Below are 19,157 nucleotides of genomic sequence, written 5' to 3'. Positions count from 1 at the left end.
CCAGTCCACACCCCAGGCCCAACCCCAGTCCTACACCCCTGGCCCAACCACAGGCCCAACCCCAGTCCACACCCCAGGCCCAACCCCAGGCCCAACCCCAGTCCACACCCCAGGCCCAACCCCAGTCCACACCCCAGGCCCAACCACAGGCTCAACCCCAGTCCACACCCCAGGCCCAACCCCAGGCCCAACCCCAGTCTACACCCCAGGCCCAACCCCAGTCCACACCCCAGGCCCAACCCCAGGTACAACCATTTTAAAACATACATTTCCATACTTTTTTGCACATACTGATTGAATTGTTAACTATGTATGCTGTTAGTAGAATTGTACCTAAAATGTCTGACAATTTTTTGCCCTTGGAAGCCCGAATGAATAGACACCATTATCATCGAGGACCACTTTGGAAACAAGTGTTTTAATGTTTCAGTGTTATCCTCTGCAAATACACTGCACACCTTGCTGTATGATTTTAAACGAAATAAATTCACTTTAAATTGGTGAAGGGTTACACATCAAGTAATAAAATGTAAACTAGAGGACTCTTATTGGCCATTGACTAGAGTGTTCTTGTTAGGTTCAAACCTTCCAACTACCTTCCAAAGACGTCGATCACCTGGGGGGAAAAACTATGAGAAAAAATCCACAGCTTGTGGATACATCTGTGGCGTTTCAGAGTTGAAGACGAGGGATCAGGGGAAATACTTTCAAGCAGTTCTACAGCAAGCGGATAGGCCGATGGACATTCTCATTTTGGAACCAGAGCAACGAAAAAGTTTTTCAGGAGCCGAGAAGAAGGTAAATCAAACAGTGTAATAAGCTTCATCCTGTCTGGTTTATAGTATAAGCTTGATCCTGTCTGGTTTATAGTATAATAAGCTTGATCGTGTCTGGCTTATAGTATAATATGCTTGACCGTGTCTGGTTTATAGTATAATAAGCTTGATCCTGTCTGGCTTATAGTATAATAAGCTTGATCCTGTCTGGCTTATAGTATAATAAGCTTGATCCTGTCTGGTTTATAGTATAATAAGCTTGATCCTGTCTGGTTTATAGTATAATAAGCTTGATCGTGTCTGATTTATAGTATAATAAGCTTGATCGTGTCTGGTTTATAGTATAATAAGCTTGATCCTGTCTGGCTTATAGTATAATAAGCTTGATCCTGTCTGGTTTATAGTATAATAAGCTTGATCCTGTCTGGTTTATAGTATAATAAGCTTGATCGTGTCTGGTTTATAGTATAATAAGCTTGATCCTGTCTGGTTTATAGTATAATAAGCTTGATCGTGTCTGGTTTATAGTATAATAAGCTTGATCCTGTCTGGTTTATAGTATAATATGCTTGACCGTGTCTGGTTTATAGTATAATAAGCTTGATCCTGTCTGGTTTATAGTATAATATGCTTGACCGTGTCTGGTTTATAGTATAATAAGCTTGATCCTGTCTGGTTTATAGTATAATAAGCTTGATCCTGTCTGGTTTATAGTATAATAAGCTTGACCGTGTCTGGTTTATAGTATAATAAGCTCGATCCTGTCTGGTTTATAGTATAATAAGCTTGATCCTGTCTGGTTTATAGTATAATAAGCTTGATCCTGTCTGGTTTATAGTATAATATGCTTGACCGTGTCTGGTTTATAGTATAATAAGCTCGATCCTGTCTGGTTTATAGTATAATAAGCTTGATCCTGTCTGGTTTATAGTATAATAAGCTTGATCGTGTCTGGTTTATAGTATAATAAGCTTGATCCTGTCTGGTTTATAGTATAATAAGCTTGATCGTGTCTGGTTTATAGTATAATAAGCTTGATCCTGTCTGGTTTATAGTATAATATGCTTGACCGTGTCTGGTTTATAGTATAATAAGCTTGATCCTGTCTGGTTTATAGTATAATATGCTTGACCGTGTCTGGTTTATAGTATAATAAGCTTGATCCTGTCTGGTTTATAGTATAATAAGCTTGATCCTGTCTGGTTTATAGTATAATAAGCTTGACCGTGTCTGGTTTATAGTATAATAAGCTCGATCCTGTCTGGTTTATAGTATAATAAGCTTGATCCTGTCTGGTTTATAGTATAATAAGCTTGATCCTGTCTGGTTTATAGTATAATATGCTTGACCGTGTCTGGTTTATAGTATAATAAGCTCGATCCTGTCTGGTTTATAGTATAATAAGCTTGATCCTGTCTGGTTTATAGTATAATATGCTTGACCGTGTCTGGTTTATAGTATAATAAGCTCGATCCTGTCTGGTTTATAGTATAATAAGCTTGATCCTGTCTGGTTTATAGTATAATAAGCTCGATCCTGTCTGGTTTATAGTATAATAAGCTTGATCCTGTCTGGTTTATAGTATAATATGCTTGACCGTGTCTGGTTTATAGTATAATAAGCTCGATCCTGTCTGGTTTATAGTATAATAAGCTTGATCCTGTCTGGCTTATAGTATAATAAGCTTGATCCTGTCTGGCTTATAGTATAATAAGCTTGATCCGTGTCTGGTTTATAGTATAATATGCTCGATCCGTGTCTGGTTTATAGTATAATAAGCTCGATCCTGTCTGGTTTATAGTGCTGGTGTAATATTGACTGTCTTTATTCGTCTCTCTTTTTTCAGGTCTTCAGTTAAGCTGAAGAGAACCTCATTTGAGAAACTTGGCATAAACAAGTACAAAGATGGAATAAAGTTGAAACAAATCCAAATTGACTATCGTGAAAGGCAAAAAGACTACAGAAGGAAGCCACTGCTGAGCAAATATAAGAAACAGTTTTAATTAAAGATGTTAGAACATACTCTTTCACTGACAGTGTGTGGAGTTCAATGTCCAGACCAAAGGGAATTAATGAATTACCTAGCCTACATTATGTAAGTATTTTTTTTTTATTAGAAGTAGCCATTAAAGCTGCACCGTAACAGCAATCACCATATCTAACCACTTGCGGTAGGCCTACTGCAGCTCACAGGAAATTGAGTAGCTATAGATTGGCTGTGTATAACCTACAGTTTGTGAAATAACTATTCCAACATAGCATGTAGCCTAGTGTCATCTACACATTGCATTGGGCAAAACAACCAGCGTTTTAACATTCATTTGCAACTGTTATTTTGCTTCTTAATGTTTACTTAGCAGCCAATTTATGTTCATGATACTATATAACCCATTAGTAACCGAATACAATCGGAATGTAATAAAAAAAAGTTTAGATTTGTGTACTTTTAGACATTAACCCCATTTGGTCTCATTTTTTTTATTTTTTATCTTGGCCCTGTGAAGTGGCCACTTCAGTGCACATTCATCATGATCTACAATAACTTGGTTTAAAATAGTCATGTGGTCATCATGGTACACAACACATGCCTGCGTCTGGGTCTTTCTGAGCATAGTCCAATGCCGTATAAACACAATAGCCTTGTCCAATAGTGTGTGGGCAAAGGGTACATCAGTTGTTCATTGCCCTTTATTCAGTAGTACTTAAAACGCTGCAGTTCAGTAGTTTGTAAACATCTTGAATACCAAGATATTTGGTGGCATCCTCAGACGATGAGTACTTCACCTGCAGGGCTTCTTTTTGAACAAAACAGAACACACAATCACTCATGGCCCCACAAATATGTTATGTCCATAGGCTACTGTATATTAGTAATAATATAGCAGTAAACTCAAATGATAAAAATCAGCAAATGCTTGGAAACAAAATAAATAAGCAAAGAGGGACAATGGAAAGAAACAAGTTAGGAAGACAGACACTGGGGAGTTTGTAAATGTTGTCACGTCACTGGACAGGCACTGGGACTACACAACACACAGACACATTGAATATTAGGGAAAAATGGTTTAATTTTGGAGACAGAGGCAAAGAAACACACCACACATGAACAAACATTTACCAAATAAAACATTGACTGATTTCCAACTACACACCACTGCTTCTATGGGGAAAAATAGAAATATCTACCAACAGGTAAAAGGAAAAGCCCAGAAACTAAACAAATATTAAACTAAGACATTTATCTATCCATACAAGTTGTCTATAATAAGCCCAGATGGTCATTTTTAATAACCATGTGGACAGAGCACAGCACTAACATGAAACTGACCACGATTTTAGAGGATCCCCACCCCCCCCCAATATAGAAACTGAATAACAAAGTGAGGAACATGTAGAAAGCAAGTTAATTAAATCAATATTAAGGTTATTTATTTAAGAAAAACAAAAAAAACGTACTACTATCAGAAATGTTATCATTGACGACCACCAAGAAGCCAAACTCAAGACTAGCACATTCAAGGCAAGGGCCTTAGAGAGGACAGACATTTTTTTTTTCCAATATATATTTTTTTCTTTAATTATTTCCAATATAAAAAAAGCTTCACTGGTACAAAATACATATGCACAACCAGTATTGTAGAAATTGGAAAGAGCCAGTTTGTCTTTTTTTTTTTCTTCAAATCCCACCCAAATTTCAAAAGTTTAATTAAAAACAAAATCCCTACTGTAAATGTTTTACAGATCAGCATGAAGATGGACCGCGACTTTGGCTTTTCTCAAGACAACAAACATCTATCAAATAATTTATGTGGAGAAGAACATGAAGTCCTATCAATTATTAAATCATCAGATAAGAAAAAAAAAACGGTACAGAAAAAAGGACAGAGATTTTTGACCAAGACAATATCTAAGCGATGCAAAGCTACCACACTTTGTCAAACAGCACTTCAGAGTATGAGAATAGAAAAACGGTGACCAGTGATAGATACTGAGAAAAGTCGCACGGGGCACCCTATTCCCTACATAGTGCACTACTTTTGACCAGATTTAAATGGGCCCTGGTCAAAAGTAGTGGACTACACAGGGAATAGGGTGCCATTTGGAATTAGTCCTAAAAATGATGGTTGTGACGGAAGCCCCCGAAGTGAGAGTTTCTAGTTCCTATACCCTGACCCATGTGTGATTTTTATATTGTGCTTATATTTCAACATTTACGGTAACACTTCACAATACAGTTGTATAACTACCCATTATAATCAATTAAAATATTTACTAACATTTGTTAACAGTTTGTTGTAGCCTACATACCAAATTGTTTAACAAACTGTTATATAGTCAATGTTAATAATGCGACACTACCCAGGTTTTGGTTAACGTGAAAAGGATATTACTATTCTATAATCAATAAATCAAATCAATATACAGTAACTTTACCATTTTACCCAACAACTAGGCTTTCATATTATAGCAATACATTGTCTGTGACCGTACCGCAAAGCACTCAACTTTGTCCACTCACTAACAGGGTGATTTGTCTTCAAAAAGGGTTGGGTTGTTCAATGTATGATAATATTCACAAATTACTTGCCAATGTGTTAAAATTCAGTACATCACGTACCATTTGAAGCAATAACATCACAAAGTGGGAAACACATCAGCGGGTGATTTAGCCTTAATGACACACTGGTATGTATATTATAAGAAAAGCAAACTGAGCGTTCCTAACTGCAGTAATCTCTAGTCCCTAAACCAAGGCCTAATAGCATCTGTGTAGGCAGTTTCTAGATATATGGCACTGAGTGTTGTATATTGGGATAGAAAAACTCACTGCAAAAAGCACATTCCCCATCTTATTCAACATAAAATAATGTTTATTAGTGGTACCTTAGTAGTTCTGGGAAGTGCCACCAACCCATGCTTAAAAAAAACAGATTTGCAAAAAAAATAAAAGTTTACATTGCCTCCAATATTTCTGCTTATAAAACAGACAAAACCAAATCACTACCATTCAACAACAAACACTTCAAAACTTAAAGTGCTGCTAGAACTTTCAAGCTAAAAAATAAAATAAACTGGTGCCATCTTGGGTGATTTGCAAGTAAAAAAAAACCTAACCAAAACTGGAAAAAAAAGCATTTTGTGGCTTGTTAATCCCAAGTCTGTTGAGAAAAAGACACCGTAGGCAGTGCTTGGCATCTTCCACACAGAGCTGAATCTCAAACACGAAGGACCCTGAGTTGACGACCCTTGTTTAGCGCCTTCTGGGTCATATTCATAAAGCGCCGTATAGGTGTGCCGATTTAGGATCAGCTTTTGAGTTTGTATCATACAATGAATAAGATGACATGAACAGGTGGGACCTGATCCTAGACGCTTTGTGAATATGGGACCAGTTAAGCATATTTTTGGGGGAACCTTTCTTTGGGGCGGGGAACAAGATGCAGGGGGGGGGGCTGGATGTAAATGATTTGCGCTGTCCCATCATCTCTGCAGTACAACTAACAGAAAGTAGGCTGGTCCATTATCAACCCAATCAAGACACTTCTGTTCTGAGTAGTAAACTATGCCGAAACATGGAATGCTTTTGTAAACCAACACTTTTGGTGTGTGTGGGGGGGGGGTAGGTTCAACAGTTAACACAGATACTGTGTGACCGTTTTGAATAGAAAATTCCTTTAATTTTTTAAATGTTGGATTTCAACTATCTTATCACCAACAAATACATTGTGTGTGTGTGTGTGTGTGTGTGTGTGTGTGTGTGTGTGTGAGAGAGAGAGAGCGAGATCTAATAAAAATTCCCCTGTGTGATTTCACGTTCAGGGGCTCCCAGTGTTCTTACTGTCACAGAACAAAGTGTGTTGAGAAATTGGGCACTCACATGACAGCATATTGTAAAGCCAAAAAAATTAAAAAAGCGAGTTTGACACATGGGCACTTTAAACAAAAACGCCCCGTCTGTCTTCTGTGGTAACAGACATTATCTTGCAATATGAGGCATCCATAAGCAAAAACATCCATTTATGAAATTATCAACAAGAAATTCACAACAACAACAAACAAAAAAATCTCAAGACCGTAAGAATTTAACACTAAATTTAAACTATTTTCTTTTAACGTAGGAAAAACACTAAATTTAGTCATATATATTCCCCAAGATGAGACAATGACAATCTACTTAACTGAAAAAAAGTTGCAGAGGTTAAAAATAGCAAATAACCCAGAAAGGAATTCTGACAACACATGTAAGTATCAATTACATCACCGCTAGTAACGACAGTTATTTTCTTGAAAGGCTGTGTTGTGTTGACCGAGCAAACAGTCCCCCCCCCCCAACCCATTTAAAAACATATACACTGAGACCCTAGATGACATTACAACATAATCTACAAAAAGAACCCCAAAGTTAACCTGGGTTTCTGTTTTACTTAGCTTTAAACTTCTATAGATTCAATGGTATAAAATATAGGTAATCTAAGTGTGCATTTAAACCACAGATTGTCTATTTGTGAATCATTTCTAAAAAAAAGTTCAGACTCATAGTAGGTAGTAATTTCCCCTAGTAGTCAAGAGCAAATCTACCTCCGTTGTGCCGTCAAATATTTTAGAAAAAAAAAGAACAAAACAAAAATAGGCAAATACACATATATTAATTAAATGAAAGCCAAGAGTCACTTTTTTTTTTAAACAGCCTTGGTGACAAAATTGAAAATGTGAAAACCTAACAGAGCACTGAGGGGCAATTCTGGTTTATATTCACACTAGTTTTAATAAGTGTCGCGAGTCGAGTGGTCTTAGGGTGCGGTCTAAAATGGTATCCTATTCCCTACATAGTGCACTACTTTTGACTAGAGCCCAGGGCCTGGGTAAAAAGTAGTGAACTACATAGGAGATGGGGGTGCCATTTTGGACACAGCATTATTTTGTTGTTTCAGAAGCAGACGTATTACTAATGGCACAAAGTAGCACAGCGCTGTGCTAGTCCCTGTATTCAAACTTTCAAGTGAACTTTATACTGAGAGAGAAGAGGTAAAAAAGAAACGAGCAACAGAAACAAGCAAATTACAAAACAAAAATAACAATCCCACAGGCTTTTAAAACAAGTTTTTTTTTTTTTTCTTTTGCATTTGCAGAAAATGTACAAAAACAAAGTATTTTAAATGAAATGAGCGCAGGTAAGATTTCACATTGATTTTGCTTGACCGACCTCCCCTCACATTTTATACAGGAAAAAAGAAAAACAAAGTTGCATGCATAAACAAAATCAGCTCTGTATCCAAAATGGCAGCCTCTTCCCTATATAGTCCAGTAACTTGCACTGGTCAAAAAGGCTCTGGGCAAAAGCAGTGCACCATATAGGGAGCAGGGTGCCATTTTGGACACACCCAATCATGTTGAGCTAAGGTCAAATGTCATAGGTCAAAGGTCAGCGGGGTGTGTGCCCAGGTAGCCTATTGGTCAGGCGAGCTTTAGAGACAATGGTGGGAGGATGAGTAGCCGGGAGGAAGAGGAGTTTGGAGTCGGTTTTCAACACCATGAGGACATGCTAGGCTAACGATGAGCAAACAGGCATGAAGATTTGTTCTAAAAAAGGGAAGAAAAAACACGGAGAGAGATGTAGATAGGAGAGAGAGAAAGAGAGGGGAGAGGAGAAAAAGAGAGAGAAGTTAGACAGAGCCACAGCACAATAACCTTTCAACCATGAGGCACAATCAACCAACAGCTGCCAGTCACCACACATAACATAACTGCAAATCAGGGACAAGCGTTTCCCCACACACAGAACAATAAACAGGTTTGACACAGGAAATGACATCACTAGATGTATGGTAGACTAAGACATACACTGATCCATCTCCAACCAGTCAGTCCCTTTAGGGAAGACTTGGACAGATGGATGGAATGATTGGAAGAAGTTGAGAGAGGAGAGGTAGCCCCAGCAGCTTGACATGGATTAGATTGAGAAAGAGAGAACGAGAGAGAGAAAAAGATGGAAGCAGAGAGAGAACATAAAAAGGGAGCTTCACATAGAGATCAATGCGACAGAATGAAGACCAAGAGCTTTGACAGTATCAAGCGTGTGTCTGATCCTTAGTCAACCTGTATTGAAAACTTTGTAGAGGTAATGAAATGGTATGGAAATAACCAAATCTGATGCTCCCTCTTATAGCAGTCGACACAGAGGACCCCCTTGAACATTGGCTCCATTGATAGCTATAAATAAATCATATAAATTAAAACACTTTATACGACTCTTAAAAATGACATGAAACTGTAAAAGGAATGGATGGTGTACTAAACGTGTAGAGAGATAAGATCGTAACTTAAGCGAATAATAAATCGACGACCCAAGTGGTGAGAGTTGGTATGACACCAACAGCACCTTTCAATCACAGCCCAGTGAAATAAGTCTCTGCTGTGTTGATCGGATGGCCTCAGCTCTAGTCGTGGGTTGGCTAGCTGGTTGGGCAGACTTACCCTAGCAGTGCTAACACAGAGCCAGGGGAAGGCCCCTGCCCTGGGTACGATCAGTAGGGTTTGCTGTCATTCTTGGAGCGCTTCAGCTGCACCTTGAGCCTCTTCATGCCGATCTGGAAGCCGTTCATGGCCTGGATGGCGGCCTGCGCCGACACTGGATTGTCGTAGCTAACGAACCCTGAGGAATGGACGAGGGAAAGATAAATACTAGATTGACGTAGCTGACGAACCCTGAGGAATGGACGAGGGAAAGATAAATACTAGATTGACGTAGCTGACGAACCCTGAGGAATGGACGAGGGAAAGATAAATACTAGATTGACGTAGCTGACGAACCCTGAGGAATGGACGAGGGAAAGATAAATACTAGATTGACGTAGCTGACGAACCCTGAGGAATGGACGAGGGAAAGATAAATACTAGATTGACGTAGCTGACGAACCCTGAGGAATGGACGAGGGAAAGATAAATACTAGATTGACGTAGCTAACGAACCCTGAGGAATGGACGAGGGAAAGATAAATACTAGATTGACGTAGCTAACGAACCCTGAGGAATGGACGAGGGAAAGATAAATACTAGATTGACGTAGCTGACGAACCCTGAGGAATGGACGAGGGAAAGATAAATACTAGATTGACGTAGCTAACGAACCCTGAGGAATGGACGAGGGAAAGATAAATACTAGATTGACGTAGCTGACGAACCCTGAGGAATGGACGAGGGAAAGATAAATACTAGATTGACGTAGCTGACGAACCCTGAGGAATGGACGAGGGAAAGATAAATACTAGATTGACGTAGCTGACGAACCCTGAGGAATGGACGAGGGAAAGATAAATACTAGATTGACGTAGCTGACGAACCCTGAGGAATGGACGAGGGAAAGATAAATACTAGATTGACGTAGCTGACGAACCCTGAGGAATGGACGAGGGAAAGATAAATACTAGATTGACGTAGCTGACGAACCCTGAGGAATGGACGAGGGAAAGATAAATACTAGATTGACGTAGCTGACGAACCCTGAGGAATGGACGAGGGAAAGATAAATACTAGATTGACGTAGCTGACGAACCCTGAGGAATGGAGAATACTAGTAAACAGCCATTAAAAGTTATAGTTTAACCAACAGTGCAAAAAGCAAGTTTTATTAGAGAGACGTTTGTGGTAAACTAAACTCTTAGGTAAGCAATAAAACATTGATCTATGCATTTTAGAATTAGAGCAACAAATTATTTTACGATGGCCATCGACTATGCTCATGTTTAGGGGTAGAAGACGATCGTACGTACCGAAGCATTTGCTCAGATTGGTCTGTTTGTCAATGAAGACTTTGGCAGAGACAACGTTTCCGAAAGGCATGAACATCTGAAGGACATCCTGGTCTCCAAACTCCTGGGGCAGGTGATAGATGAACAGGTTAGCCCCCTCAGGACCTGTGGGAAGAGATGGAAAGAGAAAGATGTGAGAAAGGTAGACTAAGGTCAAAAGAAAGAATCATTTTGACAGATCAAGAAACACCAACGCACACCTGTGACCATCAGAACGACCTGGGTTCAAAACAGTATTTAAAATCTTTCCAATACTCAATCTGTGCTTGATTGAGCTCGCCTGGCACAATGGAATAGTCCCAAAAGTGCAAAGCCTGCCCATCTGCCACTCAAGGACTCCCTTGAGTGGCAAAACAAAAGAGGAGAAAGAAGTATGAAAATGTATGTACTCTGGATAAGAGCATCTGCTAAATGACCACAATGTAAAAAAAAATATATTATTTGTTATCATATCCAATAACCTCAATCAACCATATGGGCTGACAAGAGACTAGTTGACACACAGGATCAAAACAAAACTGGTAATTGGTGTGTGCCCCGAGACCCACCCTCCTTCTGGCTCCCGCCGGCTGCACCCTGCAGCAGGGACTGGCTGTAGAGGGAAGGCAGGGCGGAAGCAGTGTACTGCTGCATCCCTGAGTAAGCCTGGGTCAGGGCATCCATGGAGCTCGCTCCAGAGCCATTAGCCATCGAGGCCCCCAGGCCCCCGTTCATAGCAGCCATACCTAACACAGTAGACGGAAACATAGAATTTATTTGACAATTCAAAAATATAGATTACATCCAAGCAAGTGGATACAACAGCCAGAGAGGCTTCGACACCTACAGGAACGGCCCTACTTTTTCCATGGAAATGTTTTTTTTATTGTGCAATACCGGTATGGGCCCTACCATACATGTAGTCATACATTTGAGATTCAATGAGGACTATAGTGGTTAGGTTCCCAGACACTAGCCTAGTCCTGGACAATTTATGGAGATTCTCCAAAGCATTCTTTGAAGTCCAGGACCAGGCGATGCGTCCATGAAACCAACCAGATGAGTGGTTAGGTTCCCAGTCACTAGCCTGGTCCTGGACAATTTATGGAGATTCTCCAAAGCATTATTTTAAGTCCAGGACCAGGCGAACTGTGTCCATGAAACCAACCAGATACCTAAAGAACATCAACAGAATGAAGGTATGATTTGAAAGACAGAAACAAAAGGGTTGAAGAAAAGGTAGTAAAGTCTTTTTTTTTTTTTTTGGTGCGGTACTCACTGAGGGCATACTCACCGCTGACCCCCCCAGTGAGGGCATTGAGGTTGTTGAGGCCCATGGAGGCCCCCGTCAGACCCCCGCCAAGGCCCTGGGTCAGGCCCAGAGAGGCCAGGGTGTTCATGGCTGCACCCGCGCTGGAACCTGTTGTCTGGCCGGCTGCTGGGGGAGATCACAATTAGGTGAACCGAGACTCACTCACTCCACAAACTAATCTATCAACTCCACTGATTAACTCATAGTCGTAAATAAATTAAAGATAACAAAAAGCAAATAAACTTTTTTAAATAAATAGACATGTAGCACGGCTCCTCAATAGGCAACCTGGTGATTTTATTTGGGCGGCCATGTTTTATTTTATAGTAATTTTTGTTGTTGGACATAGGAAAAATAAAATAAAAAATAAATAAAAAATCAGCAGGAAATCAGCTTAAAGTGATTATATTTGAGGAAATCAGTTGAAGTACTCCCGCATAACTAGAGAGGCATATCTGATCGTATCCCAATGTAATGAAGGTCGGAAATGATTCTGTTTTTGTCAAATACTATCTGTTTGGGATCGATGTGTACAAATTATTTATAACTATGTTACTGCCCCCCCGACCGTCCGCTGGAAGAAAGCTCAGCCCACGGCTGCATAGGATAGAACCCAGGCAAGACGAAGAGACACTTGTAGTTGTAATCTTTTGGTAGCTGGCGACTTTTTAAAATGACACAAAAGTAATAATGAGAGAAACTGGGTTTGAACAGCCTACTATATTACCTGGACGTAAAAGGAAAGTGGTGTACCATATTTACCTGAGTTATAGAGATTACCTAAAGCGCTGTTGGCTGACAGGGCGTTGGTGGAGCCGCCTGAGTTTTGGGCTGCAGAGGCGGCAGCTGCTAATGTGGCCAGGTTCTGCAGCTGCAGCTGGTTCACACCTGGAAGAGGAGACAGAGGGAGGAAGTTTATCATTAACATCGTCATATTGTAAGTAATATTGTCATGATCAGCTAACATGGCTGGAACAGGGAAGGAGAGATAACAGTTATATCTCGATAAATATAACTAAGAACAGATTCCTATTTGTAATGACACCCGGGAGGGGGAAATGGAGCTGCATCAGCTGTCCTTATGGGAGACCAGAATCATCGGCTTACAGAAGGAGATGGCAACAACAAGATGTCATATTGACATATAAACAGGAAAACAAGTGACCCTAGCACACTGCCTTGAGGCACTCCAAAGGTTTTTGATATTCAACCCTTTAAGTTTGTCCCCAGCAGACTTTTGTCTCCTACAATAGCTACTCTGATTAATCTTCCCAACGATGATCTCATTCAAGGGTAATGTGATGTCAGTGGTTGTGAAGCGCTGAGTCAGAAGGTTGTTTACATAAACAGTTGTCTGTTTCTTCAAGTGGGTTAGAGTTATGGGGGGACATGAACAGGGACAGTGAGTGACTCACCTCCTAGTCTCTGCATGCCACCAAAAGTACTCTGGTTACCAAAAGTACTCTGGTTACCAAAAGTACTCTGGTTACCAAAAGTACTCTGGTTACTGGTAGCCGTCGCCTGTTGGAGCAACTGTAAAACAAAGCGAAAGAGAGTTCTAGAACAATAGAGCAAAGGAGAGACTTGTGCATTTTCTCAATTAGTTCAGGCTTTGTGATTCCTCGAGTCCTCTCTCCTCAAAACTCACTGGAGGAGAAGGTCCGAGAGGGCCCTCGGATCTTCTCAAATACGGTTTAAGAAAAAAAGGCTAGGAGAGATGACAAGAACCCGAGGAAAAACAACATGAGAAGGAGTCCATTACTTCAATGCCATGCTTTCCAACAATGATAAAATGTGTGTATATTGATGGTTTACAGTTACTGCCAGGTATTGTGGTGTGAGGCCACCCAGGTTAATGTGGTGTACTATGGAGTATTAACCTGTCTGGGCTAGGGGGCAGTATTTTCACGGCCGGATGAAAAACGTACCCAATTTAAAACAGGTTACTACTCTGGCCCAGAAACTAGAATATGCATATTATGAGTAGATTTGGATAGAAAACACTCTGAAGTTTAAAACTGTTTGAATGGTGTCTGTGAGTACAACAGAACTCATATGGCAGGCAAAAACCTGAGAAAAATCCAAGCAGGAAGTGAAAAGTCTGAGAATTATAGTTTTTCTTTTGATTCTCTATCGAAGCTCCAGTGTCTGTGGGGTGACGTTGCACTTCCTAAGGCTTCCATTGGCTGTCTAAAGCCTTCAGAAAGTGGTTTGAGCATTTTCCTGCCACTGGGCAGAGTATAGGAGCTCAGTTACTGAGTGGTCTGCCTGGCAACAAAGGGATTGGATATGCTCGGTCCCGCGAGCGCGCCCCTCCTTTTTCTTCTTGAATGAATATGCTATTGTCCGGTTGGAATATTATCGCAATTTTATGTTACAAATACCATAAAGATTGATTTTTAAACAGCGTTTGACATGCTTCTAAGTACGGTAATGGAACATTTTGACTTTGGATAAGTTCTGTACGCACAAACAAAGAGGTATTTGGACATAAATATGGATTATTTGGAACAAAAAACATTTCTTGTGGAAGTAGCAGTCCTGGGAGTGCATTCTGACAAAGATCAGCAAAGAAAATACAATATTTCTAATAGTAATTCTGAGTTTAGGTTGCCCCGAATTTGGCGGGTGTCTGAATAGCTCGCCGTGATGGCTGAGCCATGTACTCAGAATATTGAAACATTTGCTTTCTCCGTAACGCTATTTTAAAATCTGACACAGCAGTTGCATAAAGGGGTAGTCTATCTATAATTCTTAAAATAATTGTTATGTATTTTTTCAACGTTTATGATGAGTATTTTTGTAAATTGATGTGCACATTCACCGGACGTTTTGGTGGGAACACATTTTCTGAATTTCACGCGCCAATGTAAAATGCTGTTTTTGGATATAAATATGAACTTTATAAAACATACATGTATTGTGTAACATAATGTCCTAGGAGTGTCATCTGATGAAGATCGTCAAAAGGTTAGTGCTTCATTTCGCTGTGTTTTGGGTTTTATTGACACATGTCCTTGCTTGGAAAATGGCTGTGTGATTATTTTTGTCTATGTACTCCCCTAACGTTTTGCTTTCGCTGTAAAGACTTTTTGAAATCGGACAATGTGGTTAGATTAACGAGAAGTGTATCTTTAAAAGGGTGTAAAATCATCATATGTTTGAGAAAGTTGAATTATGACATTTTGTTGTTTTTGAATTTTCCGCCCTGATGTTTCACTGGCTGTGTCCCGCAGGTGGGACGCTAGAAGTTAAGCAGGGTTGGGATCAATTCCATTTCAATTCAGGAAGTACAATGAAATTCTAATTCTCCTCAATGCTTTTCAATGAGGAAAAATATGGAATTGGAATTCGGTTTACTTTCTGAATTGACCCCAAACCTGGTATTAAGGTGCACTTACGGCCAAGTACTGTGGCGTGAGGCCTCCCAACCCTGCCAGATTTCCCCAGGTGGAGGCGCTGTTAAGCTGCTGCATCTGTTGGGCCATCTGCTGCTGCAAGCGCCGCTGCTCCTTGTCCCTCTGAGTGTCCGCAAACTTACACACCATGGGAGAAGTGCAGCCCTGTGGGAGGGAGGGGAGGGTTAGATGTCACCCAGTGAAATTCACATCCAGAAACACCATCACTATGACAGTGGAAAAATCTGTAAGGCCATTTGTCAGGAATCCATTGTAGGGGATGGACTACGTCCTGTGGTAATCTGGAAATATATTTATTTAAATAATTTGCCACGGTGTTGCATTCAAATAGTAAACAGAGATGGAACACACTGCCATGCACGACAAAGCCAGGCAACATTCCACAGACAGACCCAGGAAGGGATCATGTTCACAGACAGACAGACAGACCCAGGAAGGGATCATGTTCACAGACAGACAGACCGACCCAGGAAGGGATCATGTTCACAGACAGACAGACCCAGGAAGGGATCATGTTCACAGACAGACAGACCCAGGAAGGGATCATGTTCACAGACAGACAGACCCAGGAAGGGATCATGTTCACAGACAGACAGACCCAGGAAGGGATCATGTTCACAGACAGACAGACAGACAGACCCAGGAAGGGATCATGTTCAGACAGACCCAGGAAGGGATCATGTTCAGACAGACCCAGGAAGGGATCATGTTCAGACAGACCCAGGAAGGGATCATGTTCAGACAGACCCAGGAAGGGATCATGTTCAGACAGACCCAGGAAGGGATCATGTTCAGACAGACCCAGGAAGGGATCATGTTCAGACAGACCCAGGAAGGGATCATGTTCAGACAGACCCAGGAAGGGATCATGTTCAGACAGACCCAGGAAGGGATCATGTTCAGACAGACCCAGGAAGGGATCATGTTCAGACAGACCCAGGAAGGGATCATGTTCAGACAGACCCAGGAAGGGATCATGTTCAGACAGACCCAGGAAGGGATCATGTTCAGACAGACCCAGGAAGGGATCATGTTCAGACAGACCCAGGAAGGGATCATGTTCAGACAGACCCAGGAAGGGATCATGTTCAGACAGACCCAGGAAGGGATCATGTTCAGACAGACCCAGGAAGGGATCATGTTCAGACAGACCCAGGAAGGGATCATGTTCAGACAGACCCAGGAAGGGATCATGTTCAGACAGACCCAGGAAGGGATCATGTTCAGACAGACCCAGGAAGGGATCATGTTCAGACAGACCCAGGAAGGGATCATGTTCAGACAGACCCAGGAAGGGATCATGTTCAGACAGACCCAGGAAGGGATCATGTTCAGACAGACCCAGGAAGGGATCATGTTCAGACAGACCCAGGAAGGGATCATGTTCAGACAGACAGACAGACCCAGGAAGGGATCATGTTCACAGACAGACAGTTACACTTTGTAACACTGAAGGGTAAGGCTGAAAGTGACGATTGGGCTGGACGAGAGGGACTGAGGCTGAGGAGAGTCGACTTCTCGCTCTCTCACACACACACACACACACGTGTACTTCCAAGTCAAGACATAACTAGATAAAACATTGTCACAACAAAAGGCATACATAGGATAGCACTCTGTAACAGACAGACATTACAAGCCAGATATTGACGTATCACTGGAGAGACCAGACGTAGACATGCGGAAGGTATCTGTGTTAGAGTGCCAGATGAGGGGACCAGGCTTGATCGGGAATATGACTTTCTACACTAGTAACAGCTCTCATAGCACCAGGGGGTAACAGACGGTAAAGGGACTACTAGGGTTGTAAAAGTCCCCAAAAATCCCAGTCAGAGGATATGCAGAATCAAAAGGGAACCCTTCAACCGTGATTGCTAGAAAACATGGGATTTTTTTTTAAAGGGTTCCAGAATTTCACAGCAACCCTAAGGGTGTCACCATTAGCAGGGCCGTTGTAATCTCTGAGGCCCAGAGATGAGCTAGATTTAATGAGTTGTTCCTAATTAGGGATCCGCTGACATGTTGACCATCACAATACTTCTGCTCCAGTTCCTAAGCACTGAACTGACTCAACAGGAATACCGGCCCCCGTTTAACAGATTTAGTGGGACAAATACTCTAATAAGGTAGCCTATATTTATTTCAGTTAAACGCCCTATTCGATAGAGGGGAGGCTAATGTTCTACTATGTAAAAAAAAAACGGTAAATACTTATCTAAGAGATTGAATGGTGCTTTGCAACTTGACAAGTCACATTATCAATAATATTTTGTGGGACATTATGGATTCATTAGGCTTCCTCTAAAACAGATTTAAAAAAAGGTAAATATGTGCTGAGGGGTACAGTACCTCCATTGTCTGAGAATGATGCAGGGATTTGATTGCATTCGCAGCCTGAGCCCTGGTAGAAAATGTGATAAACGCACAGCCTGTAAGGGGGAAGGGAGAGGGAACAAGAGGGGGAGGGAGGGACAAAGAAGAAACAAAACCAGACACACACAAAAAAATAAAAAATAGGTATTTGGACACGTCGTTATGAAACATTACACATTACAGTAACACCATAGCAGAATGAACGGCACTCCAAGCACACCGACAGAAGGGACTGCTCTCACTGGTTAGTACATGGAAGAAACAACAATGACAACAGTCACAACAACAATCACATGGGCACAGTAACGTAACAGTAACAGACGTATTATAATATCACAATTAAGAGAAGCTGAGGATGGGGGCGACGTGGATGTGGTGAGAGGGTGAATGTGATAACAATGGATAGGGATGACGTAAATTAATAGATCTGTGTAAAATTAAAAACATGGCAACGTCACATGCTACAATGACAGACACTCAACATGGCTAACATCTAGCCACAGGGTGCAGTGACAGTTGGAGCTCTGCATGTTCAGCTTTCAGCTCTGCTTTCAGCTCATTGGCTTTTATGGCGTCTTCTGCGGCACAGACAGACAGGAGTAATCCCATCCTTTGTGGAGCATAGTGGGGGCGGTGCAGTACTCTGTGTGTGTGTGTGTGTGTGTGTGTGTGTGTGTCCTGTGCTGCCTGCCAGCTGAGCCCGGCCCAGAACACCAGCAGCTAGGGGTTGCCATGGCGACGGCCGGGACTATTGTTACAGGCAGTGGTGAGAGCGGTAGTGCGGCCCCCACGCAGAGGGGGGGGTACGGACCTGGTGGTACGGGGGGGGGCATTTAAAGAGGAAGCCACTACCATTATACCTAACCAATCAGATTTGTATCCAAAGCGACTTGCAGTACATTTGACATGCATATATTTTGACTACGTGCATTATGATTCCTTTGCGGGAATTGAACCCAAGACCTCTGGTGTTAATATCCCCACACTCTTACCAACTCATTCACTGAACACAGGACCACTTGGTATAAAAGGAAGCATGGAGTGTGACACGGCGTTACCCACAACCCACCTCTGCTCAGACCGTCGGGCCCACGGAGAATTCGGCATTCCTCTATCTGGCCGAAAGCAGAGAACATCAGCCGAACCTCGTTCTCGCCGTATTTCTTCGTCACCATTCCGATAAAGAGTTTTCTGTCTTCCACCGCTGAAGATATAAAACAATTGTTGATATAATAATTTAACTATAGTGAAAATGCACTGTGTTCATCTCTGCACAAACACTGAACATAGACACCGGTCATTGTACAACACACACATACATATTTAAAAAATATATACAAATAAAAGCCCCCCCCCCTGTAATTTCCCCTCTGGGATTTCATGGTAGACACTAGCTGTGTTCTATTCTCAGGTTGCCCCCCCCAAATAAAAACCCATTAATTCCCTACGGGCCCTGGTCATAAGTACTGCAGTACATAAGGAGTAGGAG

At 41.4% G+C, this 19,157-nt stretch overlaps 1 protein-coding gene across 13 annotated transcripts in view; it reads right to left on the bottom strand.

Annotated features, from left to right (window-relative positions):
• Nucleotides 1-3,824: 3,824 nt before the first annotated feature.
• The window catches only part of LOC106561659 (CUGBP Elav-like family member 2), a 55,759-nt gene continuing 40,426 nt past the window's right edge, over nt 3,825-19,157 (bottom strand). For 3 of the 13 annotated variants that reach the window (XM_014125817.3, XM_014125823.3, XM_014125825.3), the window contains exons 5-14: nt 18,738-18,872; nt 17,645-17,724; nt 15,278-15,439; nt 13,292-13,409; nt 12,639-12,764; nt 11,844-12,002; nt 11,134-11,316; nt 10,547-10,690; nt 9,252-9,429; nt 3,825-8,357 (exon numbers count right to left, since the gene is read on the bottom strand). In XM_014125817.3, the coding sequence (XP_013981292.1) occupies nt 9,302-9,429; nt 10,547-10,690; nt 11,134-11,316; nt 11,844-12,002; nt 12,639-12,764; nt 13,292-13,409; nt 15,278-15,439; nt 17,645-17,724; nt 18,738-18,872 (1,235 nt within the window). In that variant the 3' untranslated portion in view covers nt 3,825-8,357; nt 9,252-9,301. Of the gene's footprint in view, nt 8,358-9,251; nt 9,430-9,814; nt 9,907-10,546; nt 10,691-11,133; nt 11,317-11,843; nt 12,003-12,638; nt 12,765-13,291; nt 13,410-15,277; nt 15,440-17,644; nt 17,725-18,737; nt 18,873-19,157 lie in introns of those variants that run through there. The other 10 variants (XM_014125819.3, XM_014125820.3, XM_014125822.3 and 7 more) reach the window with 10 other exon arrangements.

The sequence above is a fragment of the Salmo salar genome, chromosome 10 (genome assembly GCF_965601325.2).
Source record: "Salmo salar chromosome 10, fSalSal1, whole genome shotgun sequence".
NCBI lineage: Eukaryota > Metazoa > Chordata > Actinopteri > Salmoniformes > Salmonidae > Salmo > Salmo salar.
The sequence above is the reverse complement of the archived record's forward strand: the minus strand, read 5'-3'. Positions and strand labels throughout refer to the sequence as shown.